Source organism: Lipotes vexillifer, unplaced genomic scaffold (genome assembly GCF_000442215.2).
Source record: "Lipotes vexillifer unplaced genomic scaffold, Lipotes_vexillifer_v1.1 scaffold164, whole genome shotgun sequence".
NCBI lineage: Eukaryota > Metazoa > Chordata > Mammalia > Artiodactyla > Lipotidae > Lipotes > Lipotes vexillifer.
In genome coordinates, this window is record NW_006789313.1 from 4,272,427 (window position 1) to 4,295,030 (window position 22,604).

A 22,604-nucleotide genomic window follows, 5' to 3' on the forward strand; every position below is an offset into this window, starting at 1 on the left:
TAACTTTGGAAATGATTCCTTCATTAAAACTTCTTTATAATTATATTGAGTGTACCATCTCCTTCCTACAGGATTTTGACTAATACAGATGTCTAACTGGCATCTCAATTTTAACACGTGCAAACTGAGCACCTCCTATAGTTTTATCCATCTCATTTAATGTCAAACCCCTTCTAGCTCTGCAGGGCACAATCTTGGTGTCATCCTTGTGCATCTTTTAATCTCATACCCCACAAGTGGAAGTCTGATCTTATACCCTACATTTGCAGTTCTTTCAAAATAGATCCGAAACGCAACCATGTTTCACCACCTCCACCGCTACCACCCCTAGCCCCAGCCACCACCAGTGCTTGTCTGCATTGCAGTCAGCCCTTCATAGCTGCAGGTTCCACATCCACGGATTCAACCACAGATAGAAATCTGCAGATACAGAACCCACGGAAACAGAGGGCTAGCTGTACTACACCATTTTATGCAAGAGACTTAAGCATCCACAGATGTTGTTATCCACTGGGGGTCCTGGAACCAAACCCCCATGGATACCGAGGAACAACTGTATTTCAGTAGCCTCACTAGTCTACCTGCTCCCTCCCTCACCAGTCTTCAGGTCATTCCAACTCAGCAGGCAGAATGATCCCGTTAAAACAAGAGTTAGCTATTATCACTCTTCTCTTCAAAACCCTCCAGTGGCTGCACATTTCACTCTGAGTAAAAGCCAACACCTTTATAATGGTCTACAAGCCCCCAGGTGATCTGGCCACGCGACGCATCTCTAACCTCACCGCCTACCTGCTCACTTTGCTCCAGCCACGCTGGCCTCTCTGCTATCTCCTTTACTCCTATCTCAAAGCCTTTGAACTTGCTCCCGCCTCTGCCAGGAACACTCTTCCCACAGATATCCTCAATGCCTGCTCCCTTACCTTCCTCGGGTCTTTTACTCAAATGTCATCTTATCGGTAAGACTTTCTCTGGCCACCTTTCTAAAACTGTAAAGGCCCCTCCCTCACTTCACTTCTACCCTAAGCAGTTATAGCCATTTGACATCTCACATAGTTTCCTTTCCTTTATTCTGTGCCTCCACCCTCTAGAATGTCAACTCCACGAGGCAGGTGTTTGTGTCTGTTCTGTTTCACTTCTGTATGCTCAGCCTCTGAAACGGTACCTGGAAATGGTGGGTGCTCCAATAACTGAAGGAACCTCAACTAGATACCACTCAATCAACTGGCCACAATAAAATTTTTTTTTTAAAGTCTAACAGGGCTCCCCTGGTGGCGCAGTGGTTGAGAGTCCGCCTGCTGATGCAGGGGACGCGGTTTCGTGCCCTGGTCTGGGAAGATCCCACATGCTGCGGAGCGGCTGGGCCCGTGAGCCATGGCCGCTGAGCCTGCGCATCCGGAGCCTGTGCTCCGCAACGGGAGAGGCCACAGCAGTGAGAGGCCCGCATATAGCAAAGAAAGAAAAAAAGAAAAGAAAATGTAGCTATTTTAAAAGATTGGTTAATTTTGGTTTTGAAATATTTGCAATTGGCAAAGACGGCGGACTCTAGGAAGTTCAGCTCATCTCCTCTTTGGAGAGCATTTTGGCAATATCTAGGAAAGTTTACGATGCACACGTCTATGATGTTTTTTCTGGGTTGTACATTTATTTATACAAACAATGACAGTATACTAAAAAATCAGAATCATTCCAAGGAGTATGGTCAGTGATATTTTTTCTGGGTTGTATATGTATTTATACAAATAAGGACAGTATTCTAAAAATCACAATCATTCCAAGGAATATGGTCAGCCTATCTAGAGGACATTCTTAATATTTTATGATCACCAAATGAACTCCACTTCTCAAAAGTAATCCAATATAGCCTACCCCACCATAGAGGAAGAAAGCATGGAAGCTCTTCTCAGGCTTATGCTGTAGTGAAAAGAAAATGATAGATCAGCAGCAAAGTGGGAAAGAAATGTAAGCACATATCAAGATGTGACGGTTGTGATCTCCCAAGAAACGAATCACCGATAAACCACTTAAGAAATCAGTAAGCAAAGACAGACTACAAGAAAAATATACATATAAGACCCAAACCATGCCAGGCTTTAAGTTATAAATAAAATGCTACAATAAATAACCAAAATCATAAGCCAATGTGCATAACTGTTGGATTAGACTAGCATTCTGAATTGCCTTCAAACATTTATGCAGTCTCTTTTATTGCCAGATACTGTCCTAGTAACTTGACTACACAATTGATTCAATTAAATCCACTGGTAGGTAGTCCACATGTTAATTTTATGCACTAGTTCAATTTGCCCCCTAAATCTTTTAGTGGAACAGCTGGTAAAAATTGAAACTGATGAGCCCACATTTTATCCTCCTCCTATCTTGAAAACAAGTGCTCATAAATCCGTAACTGGCCAAAATGCAGGTAATAAGAGGGAAACACTCATCTGTGGCAAAAAGATGAGCTACCAGTCCCTGAACAATGAGTTGGATGCCATCATCCAAACAAGGGGGTTACGCTACGTGGCATAAACATAACGACCCCAGGCTGAATCTGCTCTCCTACTCAAATCTAATACTCTCTCCACTTACCTCTTCGTTTCCTACTCAAAGGGTTTATTCTATTAACTTGGAAGACAATTCATCACTTTATGATACTTAGTTTGCTGCAGGCATTCAAAAATACAGGCAGATGAGAAAAAAGAAAGGTACCACTCAACAGCAACATAAAAGCTGGGGAGAAGAAATTCAAAGCCAACTGTCTGAAAATATTACTTTCACTTTATTTCTCTGTTTCTCATGGCTTCATCCTTTAAATGTTTTTTAACCTGGCAACTTTTTTGAGGTAATTGTAAATTCAGATAGTTATAAGAAATAATACAGCAAGATCTCCTACACGGTTGGCCCCGATGATAACATTTTGCACAACTATACTATAATATCCCAACCAGGAATTGACATTTGACATAGATAGAATCCACTAATCTTATTCAGATTTCCCCTGTTTCATTTGCACTCACTTTTATGTGTGTGTACATAAGAGTCTGTGTGTCCACCACCACAATCAAGATATTGATCGGTACCAGCACTGCAAGGATCCTTCGTGTTGCGCTTTTATGAGCACATCCACCTCCCACCCACTCCCCATCCGTAACTCCTGAAAACCAAAAGTCTAGCCACCATTTATCCTTTGAATTCTTATGCCACACGCTGGTAGGGAATAGACTTCTATACAACCAGCTCTGGTCCATTTTCTGTTACTACTCTCAGGCTTCACACTGCTGTGCGTTGCTCAACGGAGTCAATCTTAAACAGCTGGTCAAAGAAGGGATGAGTGTCTCCCCTTGCTGACAGAGAAGACTGTCCAAAACCAGCAAAGAAAGTATTGGTATTCAGACACATATGGCTACAATATGTGCCTACCCACTAATACGTATGTTCTTGAGTATAAAAGGAAAAAAGAATGTATAGTCTAGAAACTTTGTAAAGCTTTGTATAAACTTCAGTACTAATTCCTCTGAAATCAAAGAAAACACTTCTGTTTCTCAGCCTACCCAATTTAGAGGGGCATAGTTTAGCATTTTTCATTCCTATAAAGCCTTTTACCCATTTCAACCAGGACTGAAGTCTTTCTACATCAGTACATGGAAACCCAGATTTCCATTTAAAGAAATGTCACTTTTTCCTTGCCAACCATTAGATACACTGTCCTTTACCTGGATTTAAAATCCAAAGAACAAACAATGAATTTCTAGTTATTAAAATGCTATTTAAAAAGGAACATAAATGCCTATGCAACTTTCATAGCACTAAGCAGTCCGCATGCAACTGGAATTCATACCTGCAGAGCTGAGGAGAACGCTGAAATCTGTCCCCCTCTGTGATTCTCCACTTTCATTATCGACCTCTTTTTCAGTATCTTGATATCGATCCCAGTTAGAAACTATCTTCCTTTTAGAATAATGTCCCTGTTCTTCATTCTCTTCTCCATAGGTCTCTGCATCACTGTCATCTTCGACCTACAATCGTTAGAGACAAATCGATAAGCAGGCAGTGGAAATCTTAACCTTAGTAGCCTTAGCAGTAAAAATTTTTAAAGACAAATGAAAACAAAAAAATAGTACATAGGTATCACGATAAAGAGCACATCTTATAACCCAAGCTCTATGCAAGTATTAAATAATATTTCAAGAGAACCCCACTATATCAGAATGTACTTTCAGTGTAAACTCTTCATTTAGCTGTGAAAAGGAAATCTGATGAGCTCCTACCTAAAATCTGTGTAACTGAATCACTGAAGTCCACCCCCAATGTAATCCTATTTCAAGAGTTGTTTCTTCTTACTGTAATAGCCAAGGCTGTAAGAGTCTTAAATTCAAAAGACTTTTGGATGTAAATTAGTTCTTCCAATTTACAGATTTTACAAACACATTCCGTAAGTATATTTTATAAGCTTTAAATGGGAACCTACTCAGATGCATTCTAGAGAACAGTTTCCAGACTTGGGCATTAAAATGTTAAGACAGCATGCAGAAAAATGCAGAATGTGAGAAATTACAGAAGATAAAGGGCCTAGTTTCTTCAACAAATAAATTGCAAGGGAAAAAAAATGATGGAGGAGGAGGGAGAAACCTATAGATTAAAAGAGCTTAATAACACACCATTGTAAAGCAATTATACTCCAATAAAAATGTTAAAAAAAAGCTTAATGGACACGTAACCACTGTAATGTTGGGAACTTATTTGTACTCTGATTCAAACACTATAACTAGAGAAAATCACTTATAAGACTACTGAAGAAATGTGAACAAGATATTTTCTTATATTAAGGAAATATTGTTATTTTATTTACTTATTGTTTGGTGTGATACCATTATTTTTTTAATGTTTTTATCTTTTAGAAATAAATATGGAACTATTTATGGATGCAAAGATATGACATGTGGGTTTGCTTCAAAATAACAGGTGGAGAGGAATGGTGGGTAGAGATGAAATAAACGGCATAACTGATCATTTCTGAAGCTGGATGATAAGTACATGGAAATTCATTATATTATTCTATCTATTTTAATATGTGTTTGAAATTTTCCATAATAAAAGATTAAATTTTAGGGGCTTCCCTGGTGGCACAGTGGTTGAGAGTCCGCCTGCCGATGCAGGGGACACGGGTTCGTGCCCCGGTCCGGGAAGATCCTACATGCCGCAGAGTGACTGGGCCCGTGAGCCATGGCCGCTGAGCCTGCGCGTCCGGAGCCTGTGCTCCGCAACGGGAGAGGCCACAGCAGTGAGAGGCCCGCGTACCGCAAAAACAAAAGATTAAATTTTTAAAAAGATGTATACAGAATCTAAAGATACAATTCAAAGGAGTATCCCAAAGATTATAAAATCCTTACCAAGAAAATAATTTGTGAAATATATTAAAATAATCTGTACAGGATGAGTTAGACTTTTTTAAAGTTTTTATTAACACAGAAACAGGCATGTACATTGCAGAAAATTAGGAGGGAAAGACAAGTAAAAATATTAAAACCCCACATTCCCATCACCTGGGAGTACCACTACCAACACCTTAAGTGTATATACTTCCAGATCTTTTACTATGTAAATATTTATATATACTTTTTTTTGGTCACCAGAGTTATTCTCCACTTGTGCATTTCAGTACATTTCATTTCATATAACATCCAGACTATTTCCAAATTTCCCTAACTGACCAAAAAAATTTCCTTTACAGTTGGTTTGTCTAAGCCAGTATCCAATTCAAGATCATGCGTTGTATCTCAGTGCTTGCCCCTTAAGTCTCTTTGAATCTAGTACAACCTCTATTTTTATGACATTGATTTACTGAAGAGACCAGTACAGGTAGAATGCAAAAGGACCCATCTTCTGTCTGGCTGCTTCCTTGTGGTGTTAGTATATTCGTTTACAGGAAATAGTGGATAAAAAAATTTTTTTAATCTAAACACCCAAGAGTCAGGTATTTTTTGGCTAAAATACATCATAGATGGTGCTCTGAACCTTATCCTACATCACATCAAATGACAGATGATAAATGGCTAAGCCAACATAAGTAAAGCTAAGATTAACCAATGAATTTGGATGATGAAGCCTGATCCACCCACTGTATGGATATGTTTTCCCTGTTACATCTAGGAAATTGTCTGTGTAGTGTTATTTTGGTCCACTACAAATTTCTAGTTCCCCGTCACGTAACAAATTTAACAGTAGTCAACAGTCCTCACCTGAATCAAATTTCATAAGTTTTCATGAAACAATGGATTAACTGACCTTTCAAAATCACTTTCAGCACTCAAATATCATCATAAACCTCCTTGACAGCACAAAAAAAAAAACAAAATGGCAATCCACATTATATTCTAGAAATTGCAGAGATTGCCTGAAACCTAGAGGTTTCCTACCATTCCTGCAAGTTTCTCAGAACCATAAGATGCTGGCAGATTAAAGGTATGTGACTGAATGAGATCTGCTATATAAATAACAAATACCGGGCACATTCTAAAGAAAATAGCTTTCCAACTGATGAGAGTTTGGGGAATAGAACTACAGCTGAAAAATACTTGCAGGATTTAATTTAAGAAAATCCAATATTCTTTTGCTGACCCACTGGGCAAATAGAGTTCAGAGAGTCTTCTCCAGTTAGTAAAAAACTTTGAACACAGATATAGCCATAGCAAAAATGTAACCCTGAGCAAAATAATTAGCTCGATGTGAAAGGATTATGATCTGAAACACCCGAGGAAGTATTAACACAGAAATAACCACTGAAATGGAAGACTGGAGACCTAGATAGAATTAATGACCCTGCCATCACCTCATTTAATATTTACAGAGTGTTTATAATAGGCTGGGCCTCACAGAGCTGAATGACTCACTAATCCCCAACTTAGAAGAATCACTGAACAAGAATCTCATTACCACCACCCAACAGTGGAGACAAGAAAAGTCGTCATGAGCCTCCATCACAAGAGGGGAGTAAAAGTAATAAAGTTTAGAATACATTTGATGTAACTTAGAGAAAGGTGTATCTTAAAAACTCCTAGAGATTTTATGTTTGGTTCATCTGGCAAAAATCTGGGACAAAAAATAAAATATGCATAGTCCCATGATGGAGAGAAAGAACAGAACAAATGAGAAAATACTGATGAAAGCAATGTGAAAACTAAATAGGAAGGCATCATTATTATGTTAACCTCATCATTATGAAATTAGTCTGGTGTATACTGTGAACTATAAGACACTGATGAAAGAAATCGACAGTACAAATAAATGGAAAGCTAGTTCATGTTTACAGATTAGAAGAATTAATAGTTAAAATGTCCATACTACCCAAAGCAATCTACAGATTCAGTGCAATCCCTATCAAAATTCCAATGGCATTTTTCACAGAAATAGGACAAACAATCCTAAAATTCGTAAGGGAACACAAAAGACCCCAAATAGCCAAAGCAATCTTGAAAAAGAAGAACAAAGCTAGAGGCGTAACACTTCCTGATTTCAAACTATATTACAAAGCTGTACCAATTAAAACAGCATGGTACTGGCATAAAAACAGACACATAGCTCAATGGAACAGAATAGAGAGCCCAGAAATAATCCCATGCACACATGGTCAATTAATTTATGACAAAGGAGCTAAGAATATACAATGGGGAAAAAAACAATCTCTTCTTTAAATGGTGATGGGAAAACTGGAGAGCCACATTCAAAAGAATGAAACTGGGCCCTTATCTTACCCCATACACAAAAATTAACTCAAAATGGATTAAAGACTTGAATGTAACATCTGAAACCATAAAACTCCTGGAAGAAACATAGGTGGTAAATTCCTTGACATAGGTCTTGGGAATGAGGTTTTGGATTCAACAACAAAAGCAAAAGTAAACAAGTGGGACTACATCAAACTAAAAAGCTTCTGCGCAGCAAGGGAAACTACCAACAAAATGAAAAGGCAACCTACAGGATGGGAGAAATATTTGCAAATCATATCTGATACAGCCTCCCTTCCAATAACTGATTTTAAAAGCAACTATACAAAACAATATGTGCACAATCATATTTCTATACATTACAGACCCAACAATACATTTGCCAATAACAGCAAAAAGGATGTGAGTGGGAGCAAAACTGTATTATTCTAAGGAAATAACTCTATATGGGGAATACACAAAAACAAATGAAAAAGACTAGAAATAGGAAATAAGAAGGCTCTTGTAACAAAAGCCATAAATATATGCTTACTCTTCTTTCTTCTCTCATATTCTTTAAAAGATATAAAATTATATAAGGCAATAATTATAACAATGTGTTACTGGTTTTGTAACCTATGGATGTAATATGTATAACAACAATGCCACAAGAAGGGGAAATGGGGACGAGAGTGTATTGGAGTAATGTTTCTATATCTCATTGGAATTAACTTATCTGATGCAGATTCTAATAAACTGAAAGGTATATTGGTAAGCCCTAGAGCAACCATTAAGGAAATAACTACAAAAAAGTGAAAAAAATCATTAAAGGAATTAAAATGTTACATTAGAAGTATTCACTTGGTGCAAAAGAAAGCAGTAAAGGAGGAACAGAGGAATGAAATACATGAGACATGTGGAAAACAGAAAGTAAAATGCAGATACAAATGTCCAACTGTATCAATAATAACATTAAATATGAATAGATTAAACAATTCAATCAAAAAGGCAGAGACTAGCAGAACATTTTTAAAAATCCAACTACATGCTGTCTACACTAGACATGTTAGATTCAAAGATAAAAATATCATTAAAATGAAGAGGATGGAAAAAGATATTCTATGCAAAACAGTTCGTCAAAGAGATCTAGAGTGGCTATACAAATATCAGACAAAATAGACTTCAAGGCCAAACTGTCATAATAGACAAAAAGGGACATTATACAAGGATAAAAGGGTCAATCTATCAGAAAGATAACAACTGTAAACATTTAAACATATGTTTCTAAAGATAGAACCCCATAATATATGAAGCAAAAACTGACAGAATTGAAGGGAAAAATAGTTCAACAATATTTGGAAACTTCAACTCCTCATTTTCAATAATGGCTAGAACAACTAGACAAAAGGTACCGATACACACAGCAGAACAAATAAAAATATTTACTCACTGAAGCTGTAGTCCTATTTAACTTACAACAATAATTTACATTAACTTGCAATCAGCTTAATTTAACTGGCCAGCCTATGAACATCATGTTTGGGCAACAGTATTTTTTAAATATCCTCTTACCTTTTCTTTCAAAAAAGCAACAGTCTTTAAAGATTATGTTTATCATTAAGAGCTTGCAGATAAGCCAGTAAAATCTGGGAAGTTACTAATACATAACAGGTAGACAACAGATCCTATTTAAAGCCGTTTATACTCAGGAACCTAGCTTTTGAAGGTCCCTGTTCTACTTTTTTCTGGAGTAAATGGGTGTAGAAAAAGCTTTCCTGCTTTGAACCTAATAAGGAGGTTGAAAATAGTCAATCACACATTTTTCAACAAACTCGTATGTTTCTCACAAAATGCAATTATACCACAGAAGGGAACAGGTGGGATAGAAAAATATGAAAGAGAACACTTTTAAGGAAACCCTCCTACAGAAAGTAACGGGAAACTGATTTCAGTAATTAAGTAATAATGTCAAATATATCCAACCAAAAATGTTACACTGTGTATAATTTGAAAATTATATTAATTCATCCTACTATAAAATTTTTAAATGTTATCAAGCTTTAAAATATATCATTAGTTAATAATCTAGTTGCCAACTTTTGTATTTTTAACCCTATTAAGGTTATTTTTATCTCACATAATCATTTAGGACCCTAAGCAGCAACTGATACGTCACTATTTTTTACTGAAATATAGTTGATTTACAATGTTGTGTTAGTTTCAGATGTACAGCAAAGTGATTCAGTTATACCTACATACTTATCTATTTTTTTCAGATTCTTTTCCCTGATAGGTTATTACAAAATACTGAGTATAGTTCCCTGTGCTATATAGTAGTAGGGTCCTTGTTGGGCATCACTATTTTTTTTAATTATGCTTTTAATAAAAAAAAATTCACACGCCATCATGGTTAAAGAGTTCAATGGCAGCTTTCGGTATTAGAAAAGTGTGCTAGCAAAAATAACTTTTATGTATCATTTCAAGAAGCTAAATTTTAATAAATGATTGAATAAAAAACACAGCATATACCTAGTATACAGGTATACTAAGAAGGACATTTCCATTTGTCATTGTGTATTAAATAAAATACACATGACAGCATGATCATACTTGAGAAAATCAGTAAATGCAATACATGGCATATATATATAAATTATCTATTGAGCCCAGAACAATGTACGTAGTATTTGAGCTCCAAAATACTGTGGCCATAAAGAATAGGAAAAAAAGTGATCCAGACTGTATTCAAATTCAACTGTTTCTCTAGCAAGAGAATTATATACAGCCTTTTTTCTTGTCCCTCCTTGTGATCAGTATATGGGAAAGAAGAGAGGGTGGAGGCATCTGAGAACAGAGAAAATGATAACCCAACCCTCAAAGCAGCTGTTCAGTGACACTTCTCCACAGGCCTCCTCGCTCACCCCAGTCCTTACATCTTTCTTTCTCAAGTCTTTCTTTCTCACCTGTGTTATTGTTTCAGAGCGTTGCCTAAAAATAGGAGGCATAGAAAGCCAATTACCATTTGCTGGCAGCCCACCTAAGACCTTGAGAGTTTACTGCTTCCATGATTTAAGGGCAGTCTGGGAAATGAGACTGCAGTAACTGTCATTGGGCCAACTGGTGATTTTATTTTTTTTCAAATTTTAAAATAATAGCTTTATTGATGCATAATTCACATACCATGCAATTCACGCATTTAGAGTATGGAATTCAATAGTCTTTAGTATATTCACAACATTGTGTAACAATCACCACAATCAATTTTAGGACATTTTCATTACACCAAAAAGTCTGTACCCATCAACAGTTACTCTCCATTTTCTAGAAAGCCCTAGAAAACCACTAATATACTTTCCATCACTACAGATGTGCTTATTGTGGACATTTCCTATAAATGAAATCACGTCTATGGCTGAATTCTTTCACTTAGCATAATGTTCTCAAGGCTCGTCCATGTTTAGTGTGTCAGTACTTCATGCCTTTTATTGTTGAATATATTCCATTGTATGGATACACACCTTTTATTTATCCATTCGTTCCAACTGGTGATTTTAAACTCTACTCTGTGTTTGTCCTTTTATAGAGTCCTTATGGAAAGGAGGGTGGGAGTGGCAAGAGAATGAATCAGTTTCGCTTTATCTGCTTTACAACTTGAGCTCCACGTAAGAATTCAGGCTTAAGAAGGTTTAAAAACTACCAAATTAATCCACCTTGTAAGTCCCAACTCCTAGGTAAAATTCTACGAATTAACATCAACCATTTTGCCAGTAGAGAAGGCACTAAATGCAACTATAAGGAAGACAATTTGCTTCTTGCTGTGGTTATGCTCTAAGTCACACAAATTAACCAGAAAAGCAACTAAGAGGCCTTCAAGTAAGAACCCTGCTTTATCAAAACATTTGACTAAAAGGTCTTACATACACAAAAATAATCATCCTTTGTATAAAGAGCGCATGTAGACCAAGCATTCCTGGGTAAAGCCCAGTGTACAAAACATATTCCCCTCTATCACAGCCATTGCCAGTTTACTCTTCCTAAGAAGGCAAATGGTACTTCAGGTGCACCTGCCTCTGTCCCATCGTCCCAGGGATTACACTGCATGGGCTTAACACTGGAAATCAGATTTTCTTTTTCTTAGATCGAAGCAGAGTGATGTACAGTATTATAAAATTTAAGGTGTACAACACAGTGATTCACAATTTTTAAAGGTTATATCCATTTATAGTTATTATAAAATACTGGCTATATTCCCTGTGCTGTAGAACATATCCTTGTTCGTAGCTTATTTATTTTATACACAGTGGTTTGTACCTCTTAAACCCCTACCTCTATCTTGCCCCTCTCCTCTTCCCCCTCCCCACTGGTTTGTTCTCTATAGGCCAGATTTTCTTTCAACTCTGTCTCGGTTAAATTTTCACCTCACTTCTCTACCAGCACAGGGTTGGTTTCCTTAGTTACTGAGGTTTTAATGTCATCACCCTCCATTTTCAAGAAAAATCACAGACCACTAAATAGCTGTTGTTTATCTGGCCAACTTTAAGACACTCCCCAAACCCTCAAATCACCAGAGAGAACTTAATTAAATTAGTAAAGAATTATCAAGCTAAAGGGAACCTGGGTAGCCCTGGTCCACCCTCTGCCCTCAAGCAAGATCATGTAGAAATCACATTGGGCCAGTCTACCTGGGCCTATGACTATGTTCTCTACCTAAATTAATCACAGTTCTTCCTTCATAATGACAAAGTTCTGATTCCTTAATCATTATCACTGATTGTTCTACATCTCTTAAATTCCCCATGACCATTTTTAGTGGTTATAATCAAAATGGACTTGGTAGATGTGGCCTGACCACTGCCACCCTCTCCCCACCGGAAATTTTGAAAATAAAAATTAAAATAGTCACCTTCATAGTTCCATACCAAGACACATTTTTTCTTTAAATACAAGCCTAAATGGCACTTTTCTGTCCCTCCGTCTATCTTACAATATATCTGAAGAGGACTGCTTTTGTTCCTTGCACCGCTCGTTTGCGAGTGTTCCTTCAACAAGCATTTCTCGAGTAGTTGCTGAGTGCCAAGCACCAGCTCAGGCACTGGGAATATAAAAAACAAGACAGGGCTTCCCTGGTGGCACAGTGGTTGAGAGTCCGCCTGCCGATGCAGGGGACGCAGGTTCGTTCCCCGGTCTGGGAGGATCCCACGTGCCGCGGAGCGGCTGGGCCTGTGAGCCATGGCCCCTGAGCCTGCGTGTCCGGAGCCTGTGCTCCGCAACGGGAGAGGCCACAGCAGTGAGAGGCCCGCGTAAAACAAGACAAGGTCCCTAGCCTTGCCTTAAGAAGTTCTGTGGGGAAATCAGAGAAGCAAACACACACTTAAAGCAGTGTGATCTGTGCTTTGAAAAAAAGCATAAGACGCTATGGGAGCAAGAGAGCATCAGAAACGGAGGAAGGAGAGGGACGGGGGACGTTTGCAGGAACAGTCTTGCACTTCAGGGAAGGCAAGAAGGCTGAGGGAATGGTATACCTCAGCTCTAGCTGTGAACACATGGCCTGAGATTAGTCTAGTAAAGGAAACAGCTGCTATCTCCTGCTGGAAGGTGGTCCCCAGGTTCAAGGAGAATTAGCAAAGAACATGCTTCTAACTATGGGATGAGAGCTGTTCAAAGCACAGCCCAGGGAGGTCAACCATGGGAAAGGGTAAAAAAGAAAAACATGTTTGAGGATTCTAGGAAGATGGTAGCAGTAGTAGCAGTTTTTTAGTCTTCCCAAATCCCCCCATAAAGTCCACACAGAACCATGAGGACAGAAAAATCAAAAATACACGGAAAACATCCACAAAAACCTAGATGGCAAGGTACAGCCACAAAGTGACAGAAATGAACAGGTAGAAACCAGTCACCAGCAGTCACAAGCCCCACATGTACCAGCACCTGTGAGAGGAAGCAAAGGGAGCAATGGAGCACCTAGGAGACCTGAGCATCCCAAAATAAACAACAGGTGCTCACCAGAAGAGGTCCGTGGAGAACAGTGGCTAAGAATCTTGGGTCGTTTGTATTCCAGTAGTGGGTGTGTACAAGGCGTTCACAGGAAAGCCTGAAGGGGCTGAGTAAGCCAGGGCCTTATGAACTCTCAAAAGTAACAGAGCAAACAAAGCTCCTTTGCAGGACAAGACTCCACTCTGGAGAAACTGCTGGATGTAGAGTCACAGCTGAGCAGAACAGGGGAGGGAGGGAGGGAGGGAGGGAAAAGAAGGTCCAGGTTTGGGACCTGGCAGGGGTGGTGAGGACGCAGGGATATACCAGATGTGAGATGTCTATATATATATATATATATATCTGTGGCCTCTCCCGTTGCGGAGCACAGGCTCCGGACGCGCAGGCTCAGCGGCCATGGCTCACGGGCCCAGCCGCTCCGCGGATGTGGGATCTTCCCGGACCGGGGCACGAACCCGCATCCCCTGAATCGGCAGGCGGACTCTCAACCACTGCGCCACCAGGGAAGCCCGAGATGTCTATATTTTTACACTACAAAATAACAGAAGAGGGGGCTCCAGAGACATGAAATCTGAAAAGCCAACCTTAAGTGTGTCTCCCTTTTAAAAGTTCCGGAAACTGCTTTCACATGAAAATCAGGAACAACCGAGGATCATGATCAAATCCCATACAAAGTTGTTACTGTAAAGGACAAACATACTAAGGATAAGCGCATTTTTACAATAAATCCCACAGCATCCAGAAGTGTTTTATCGTAATACAATTTCACTGTTTTAAGTATGTAACTAGGAATTCTACCCTGAGTCTTTTGGGGCAAAGGATAAAAAAGAACAGCTGTCCAGTCTCAATGTTGCTCAGAGATGTCAATACATGAAAAGAAAAAAAAAAAAAGTGAGGTGGAAAGAATCTGAGAACAGAGTAAAAAAGGTGAAACAACCCATGAAGCTGTTGTTCAATGACTCGGCTCATGCGGCCCTTCATACCATCCCTTTCCTTCTCCAGGTTCTTATCTCTTTCTCATTGGTGTTATTTTGGTTCAGAGTCTGATGAAAATGAGGTATGAAAAACTGATTAGCATTTGTTAGCAGAATCAAGAAGCTGGGGCCATACAGCTCATCTCCATTCCTAGCTCCTCAGAGGCTCTGCACCTTTCCTTCAAACGATACACCCCAGATCTGAACAGTAACCACTATGTGGACACAAAACGGGGCGAAATTTTCTACTTCCTAGGTTCCTTATCAGAATGAAGTTCACAGCACTATGAGATCAGCACAACAGATTGTTTCAAAATTACCTAATAAATATTTTATTCAAGATAGCTTCTGAGATGGACTCTGATGGGTATCTGTCTCACACGGTCACTTATTTCCTTCTTACTTCCTTCTTTGCATGGGGCAGTCTCTTTGCTCACAAGCTTCCCCCTTTCTTTCATATTACACTTTAGTCAAAAGTCATCTCAAGCACTATTTATCTCCAGAGCTGCAAAATGAACCTGAATCTTTTCTAAAATATTTCTACCAGTTTTTGGTCCAGCTAACAAACTTTTCTCCATCAAACTTGTGAACCCACTGTGAGCTAAACCCAAGTGTCTCTGGGTGCTTGTGCGCTACAGAGTCCAGGAGAATGAAGAAACAGTTTAAATACTTAGTGAATACCCTCCTCTGGTGAGCACAGGTATTGAGACAAAAGCAAGGTTTTTTTCTTCTTTACGTTCAGAGCTCTGAACCACTGTCTTGTAAATAATCTCTTGGGCTTATCAAAATATTGTGTATGATTTGCCACGTGTCTCTTCACCAACTACGCACACACCCACCCATCCCAAATTCACCCACAGTCCACCTGTTAACAATTCATCACAGAGCCTAGAATGGGGTGCTACACTCTCCCTACGAAATGAGACAAAGTAACTGCCTCCACCTGCCTTTTAAACAGCATGGAGATCTCATCCTTGTTTCAGTAATGTTAAGCGGCTTCCTCAAAGAAGTTAGTTATTTTGAAACATTTATCACTTAATTTTTCATACAATGTCCCTGTTACCACGTAGCTATTAATTCTAATAAGATGCCAGTTACCAAGGTAAGTGATTTCAGTAAGCCTTATTCAGAGATCCTGAAAGGACTGAAAACAGTTACCTGGCAACCATTTATTCTGGCAGCACTTAGAAGAAGCAGTCATATACAGTTCTTTTGTACACGCTGCTGTACTTTATCCTGTGCACATAACAGAGTCGATAAATTTATTTTTTTAATGAAGTCATCTACTCTTTTCCATGCCTCAAAACACGTTTTACTACTAGATAATGTCGTTTTCTACCTTTAGAACAGAATTTCTTACCAATACCTTTACAAACTTGTTCCACAATAATCAACCCAAGGAGACAAACTGAAAATTTGGTTGAAATAACAGTATTTCCCTTGAAGCATCTTTGTAGATCACCTGGTTTAAGCCCCGAGGCTTTGGAGATGAGATGAGGTTCAGAAAAGAACTTGCCCAAGGTCTTACTGGCAGAGGCAGAATGACAATCTGCCTGAGATGCAATTCAGTGCTTTTGCAAATGTGTCTCTTCACTGAGCAAAATCTTAGTGAAACAAATCATTCTCTCTAATGTTTTTAGTCTTTTAGTTTCTAAAGCTTTTGTTAAGGTCCTGCTCAAAACTCCTAACTACCAACAGAGAAAAATAATAAGACTAACGGGCAGAAGAGATGTAACCAGCCAGAGACTGATAATTCAAGAATCATCTTCTGATGTGTGAAACTACCTTCCCTACATCAATGACATGAAGAAAAATATGCAATTAAACAGGGGAGTTGATGAGCTTTTGCAAAAACTATCGAAACTAAAATAGAAGATGATGTCAATGGGTGACAAACTGATAAAATGTGAAAAAAAAGGAAATTATAAGCAAATAGGTGTGATTTACATCTTATACAATCTATTATTAATTAAAGGACAAATGCTACCATCTGGTAGAACACACTTCTCACACCACCTCACAACTCAGTCAAGTGGACTGCAATTTTCACTGCACTTTCCTTAGTAACTGATCTAAGTTACAGCTATACAGCTAGAAACTTGAGGGCCTTCATACAAGTTCTGCACATCACCTCATTTAGATCCCTTGACTGAATTACAGTCTTACTCTCCTTGTGGCAAAAACCTATAAGCTTAACCTATAAATTTAACCTACAGGTCAAATATCTGAAGACAAAAGATACAATCTCTACCCTTTTTAGCTGTTTTCTCTTTAAAGACAAGGGCTAAACCCAGGCCCTACCCAGTGAAAGCTGTTGAATTTGCCATTTCACATGAAAGAACAAACGGACCTAAGAGAATTCTCTTCCTGTTAAGTCCCTACCTTACGTGATGTGGGGCAGCCCATGCACACACTGACCGAATGAGGAGGAATGAATGACTCGACCAATCATTGGAAGAGTGTTTCTACGTGCATGTATTTTATCTGACACATAATTTAATGTATGCTTCCACGGTCTCTCGCTTTCTACCATTTGAAGCGCCTCTTTTGAATTTATCCCCCTATTCAGTTATTCCCTGATGAACAGAATCTGTACAAAATGCATAACATTTCTCTTTTGTGGGCTGACTGATTTTTTTATTTTTTACACTAAAATCTTTTCTTTATCTTCAAGAGCACTTACACATGACAACAGTAGCCTGAAGAGAAAAGGACTCGGACGCTCAGAGCACTCTCGTCAGTCAGCTCCCTTAACGTCCATAAAAATCGGATGACAACTTCTACAAACATCGTGTTTAGAGATTTCAAGGGCAAATATTTTGTAGATGGCATTGTTTGCAATGAAGACAAACGCCTGCGCTAAACGCGAGGCCTACGTTTGCCCCACAATGCGTGACATTTGCAAGGCGCTCAAGCCACCACGCTCTTCTTTTCAGGCTGAACTGCCTTCTCTGTCCTCTGCCATCAACAGAATGACATCACGGCTACATGTCAGCAAAAACTCTTTCCTTCCCATCCGCACCACTTTAACCAAAATTGAGAAATGAGAAAAATAAAATGCACTTTCCGGAGGCAGAGAGGTTCGCAAGACAATTTCCCCTGTGAAAGGACAGAATACTATAATCAGCATTTCCCTTCTGCAGCTCTTTTCAAGTGTGACCTTTAGGAAGCTCTTCCAACATTAGGGAGGAAAAAACTTTAATTAAAAGAAAGGGCAGCAAAGACACATAAGGAAGGGAGAGCGCTTTTCACCTTGCATTAGAGAAAGGTGGATTTTCTCAAAGCCCTCAATCCACAAGGGCCAATCCACAAGGGCAAAACGCAAATCTCAGGACCAGGATTATGGAGTGCACACAAGCCAAGGGCCTTGAAGCTGGGCCATGGAACAGCGAGGCCGAATAATCGCGTGTCGGTAAAATTCCCTTGGAGTTAGCAATACTGACATGATGTGTGCCTCATCTTTTGTGTAAGCGTGAGACTATCTCCGCTTCATAGAAATGTAAAGCAACACTTAATTCCACCTTCCCTAGATCCCCACCAACAGTGCCCAAACACTCTTTTGTGGAGGAAGTAGAAATTAAACTTGTAGTATTGCTTTCCTCTAACAAGGCAGCCTGTGACTTTAAAATCGTAATCGAAACTCTCAAGAGGAATAAATATGAAAAAGCTACTACCTATTAGAACATGAGCTCTAGGCTTGGCAGAAGGAAAATGCTGTATCTTTCCATAATATGCTCAGCACAAAAAGACTCATCTGCCCCCAAATAGTGTCCCCACTGGGATGTCTAAAAAGGCAACACACTGACTAGATTAAAGAAACTTGAAATTCAAAGCCCTTCCCTGAGAGTAACACACTATCATTATCACAATTTTGACAAGAGGGGAAAAAAGAAAATGTCAGAGTGTGACTTGTCATTAAGATAGCACAGGGAGATCGGCTCGGTGCTTTGTGACCACCTAGAGGGGTGAGATAGGGAGGGTGGGAGGGAGACGCAAGAGGGAGGAGATATGGGGACATATGTATAAGTACAGCTGATTCACTTTGCGATACAGCAGAAACTAACACACCATTGTAAAGCAATTATACTCCAATAAAGATGTTAAAAGAAAAAAAAAAGATAGTTCTGAAGGGGTTACCCTGTCAGAGACAACCCTAGAGGACAGAAGCAACAGGAAGAAGGCCCTGGGTCTGTCCCAAAGAAAATGTCACAATCACCAGCAAGATAAACCTTGCTTCCTTCTGCACACCATCCCAAGACCAGCCTTCGGGCATTATTCGTAGCAATTCAGTGCACTAAACGTTAAAAAGAAAAAGGGAAATTCCTCTCATTATTTCTAATGGTCCTGAAGCCACTCAAAAAGCAGTAAGATCCAGACTGGTAGATTTCATTAGCTGAGGCACACAATTCACTTAAAAAGACATCACAGGTTTACAAGTCTACTAAACAGACACGCTCTTCTCTCACCACTGAAGAGGGCTGATGACTTACCTCAAAGCCAAAATATATCATGTGAAAAATAATAGCCCTCTCGGTCTGGAATACTTACCTTTTTAGGATCTGCTAAAAATTATAACTAGATAGTCCCCAATAATTATTTTCTTTTCAATTTCCATATAGTAAAATACAAAGTACTATGAGCTTAGACAAATGGAATCAATATAACCACCACCACGATCAAGATACAGAACAATCCCATCATCCCAAAGTTTCCCTTCACACCACCCTCCAAGCTTCTTTCACTTAACCAAGTACATTAGTAGCAGATCCATCCATGTTGTTTTGAGTAACAGTGGTTCATTCCTTTTTACTGCCAAGTTGTAGACCACTGCATGGATAGTTTGTGTCTCCATTCACCAGTTAAAGAATCTGAGTTGTTTCTGGCTTTTGGCAATTATGAAAAAAATGCTGCTATAAACATTCATGTACAGAAAGTTTTCATCTCCTTGGGGTAAGTAAATACATACCTAAGAGTGGGACTGCAGGGTCATATGAAAAGCGTACGTTTAATTTGATAATAAAGTGCTAGGATTTGGTACTGTCAGGGTTTTTTTTAAGCCATTCTAATAGACATAAAGTGGTTTCTCATTGTGGTTTTACTTTGGATTTCCCTAATAACAAATGACGTTGACCAGCTTGTGCTATCTGCCATCAATATATCTTCTTGGGTAAACCATCTGTTTAAAAATGGGGAAAAGATTTAAACAAATTGTTTACTTTCATACTGAGTTTTGAGAGCTCTATGTATTTTCTGGCTACCGGTCCTTTGTTGGATATGTGATTTGAAAATATTTTCTCCCAAGTCTGTGGCTTGTCTTTTTTTAATAGAATTTATTCTTTATAGCTATTTTAGGTTCACAGCAAAATTACATGGAAGGTACAGCAATTTCCCATATATTCCTGTGTCGCTTATTTTTTTTTTCCCTCAACAGTGTCCTTCCCAAAGCATAAATTTTTAACTTTCAGGAAGTCCAACTCAGCAATTGTTTTCTTTGCGGATCATCCTTTGGGTGCTATACCTAAGAAATGTTTGCCTAATCCAAGGTCACAAACATTTCCTCCTATGGTTTCTTCTAAAAGAATAGCTATCTTTCCATTCATGTCAAGATACTTTAACTCATGGAGGGAGCAGACTTATAATAACTGCTTTAAAGTCTCTGGCTCAGAATTCCATTATCTGGGCCATCTTGGGGTTGGCATTTATTGATTGTCTTTTGCCTCAAGAATTGGTCACATTTTGCTGGTATACTGTGAAATTTTAGATGTAGAATAACATTGTGAATATGAAGTTGTTTAGACTCTGGATCCCATTAAAAATCCTCCGGAGAATGTTATGGTTTTGTTCGTTCCATTTTATCAGGCAACCAGTCTGGTTAGATCCAGACAGTAAGTTCTGTCTCATCTCCTGTGGGCGACAGTTCCAATGTCACATCAGTTCTCAAGGCTTTTGCTACACTGCTACTTCCAGTCTGTCTCCCCGAGGTGCAGCTCAGGGTGAGCCCCTGCCTTTGGACATTTCACACACAGAGAGGATCCCCTTCCAGCTCTTTCCTCTCTAGGATTCTCCCAATCCTCTGGCCCAAAGGTCAGGTTTCTCTTAGAGTTCTAGCTGCCCACATTGTCTCTCAGAGGGCGAAGCAGAAAGGGGAAAAAAAAGAAAGAGAAAAAAAAAACCGGGGGCTTCCCTGGTGACGCAGTGGTTGAGAGTCCGCCTGTCGATGCAAGGGACACGGGTTCGTGCCCCGGTCCGGGAAGATCCCACATGCCGCGGAGCGGCTGGGCCCGTGAGCCATGGCCGCTGAGCCTGCGCGTCCAGAGCCTGTGCCCCACAACGGGAGAGGCCACAACAGTGAGAGGCCCGCGTACCGCAAAACAAAAACAAACAAACAAAAAAAAAAAACGGGCATTTTCCCATACTTTTCTGACTGCAGGAGCCCATTTTCCTGGTCCTCTGGCCAGAAAAACAGACTTCTACACATCTTAGCCGCTAGCACCACCAGCCAGCCTGACTCTCCAAACAGTCTGGTGCTCCCCGACCCTGGCACTCATCCCATGATTCAAAAGAAGGAGGGGACCCCCCCCCACCCCATACTCTCCAACTTGCATTTTCCTAGTCTTCTGGTCAGAAAGATGGACCTTCTCTTGGTTTTTAGCTACCTCCGCGCCATGGCTGCAGCTCTGCTGAGAGCCTGCCTTTGGTTCAAGGCCAGAGAGAAAAGGAAAACGATGAGAAACTTGCCTCCCTGGTCCCCATACAGGTCGCTTACCCGGGTTTTCACTCCCTTCACCATCTGCCAGCTTTTCTTGGCTTTTCTGAGTCCTTGGGCAATCTGCCCATGGTGTTGAGCTGCACTCAGCAGAAGAAACAGGCCATAGTGGGCCAACTCCACCTTGGTCGTGTCTGCCCAGTAACTCTACCGTGGTTTGCTGAGGCAGCATCTCTTTCAACATCTTGAATTATGAGAGCTTCCACACACCTGAGTTGAGGGCCAGCCCATTTCTCACCTTCCATTTGATGGTATCGCCATTTTATTGACTCTTATAAAACCGTGATATTCGTGCACATTTCTTATTCTCCTCTTAGGTGTCACAATTTATCTGACACCCTCAAAAAAAAGAAAAACCACAACTTCCTGACCTCTGGAACACTCTCCTCTTCTAGTCCCCACTCTGTAAGCCTCACCTCCTACCTTCCCTGCCACTCAGGCTGGGTTTAAGAGGCCAGGAGGGTGGGTAATTATTCATTGTAAATAGCTGCTCATCAGGTATGTTGCTAGAGACTAAAGAAAAGTAATCTACACACATTCCCACTGTTAAGGGCACTGAAAGACAAAGCATCTGTTGGAAATGGACAGATGCTTATTTCTTTGGCAGAGGCATTTAAACTCCTTCTGGCTCTTTTCATGGATGGCAAAATAGAGGACTGTATGCACAGAGGAGCCCAGAGAGTGGATCTGGTTTCAGAGCTACTACAGCTACACCCAGCCTCCCTTCACTACTTTCAGTTGTAATAGGAAAAGCATAAAGCTGCTAACAAAAAATAAATGTGAATATTTCCAAAATATTCTAATGCCATGCTTAAACACAAAATCCACTATTTGCTCACATAGTATCTATTGAGAGCCTATACTATGCCAGGCACTGTTTCATGTGCATGGAACATTCCCTGCCCTCCTGGAGCTGACATTCTACTGTAGGAGTCAAACAACCAACAAATAGATAGATAGATAGACAGTGTTTGAATAAATATATGCATAAAACACTGTGCTTTCAGGCAGTGACAAATAAAACCCTACAAATATAAAGCAGGGTAATGGTTTGGAGAATGATGAGGGCACTATTTTATATAGAATCATCAGTGAAATATCTTCAGAGAGAACATTTAAGCAGAGAACCAGATAAATGAGGGAGTAGGCCATGCTGGGATCTGGGGGAGAAAG

The 22,604-nt window shown here is 39.7% G+C and overlaps 1 protein-coding gene and 1 pseudogene across 1 annotated transcript in view; one reads left to right on the plus strand and one right to left on the minus strand.

Annotated features, from left to right (window-relative positions):
• LOC103086571 (lupus La protein homolog) overlaps positions 1–2,526 on the plus strand; it is a 12,866-nt pseudogene extending 10,340 nt beyond the window's left edge.
• AVEN (apoptosis and caspase activation inhibitor) overlaps positions 1–22,604 on the minus strand; it is a 185,225-nt gene that overhangs the window by 147,039 nt on the left and 15,582 nt on the right. The window contains exon 2 of the mRNA XM_007462520.1: positions 3,836–4,013. Coding sequence (XP_007462582.1) covers positions 3,836–4,013 — 178 coding nt within the window. The remainder of the gene's footprint in view (positions 1–3,835; positions 4,014–22,604) is intronic.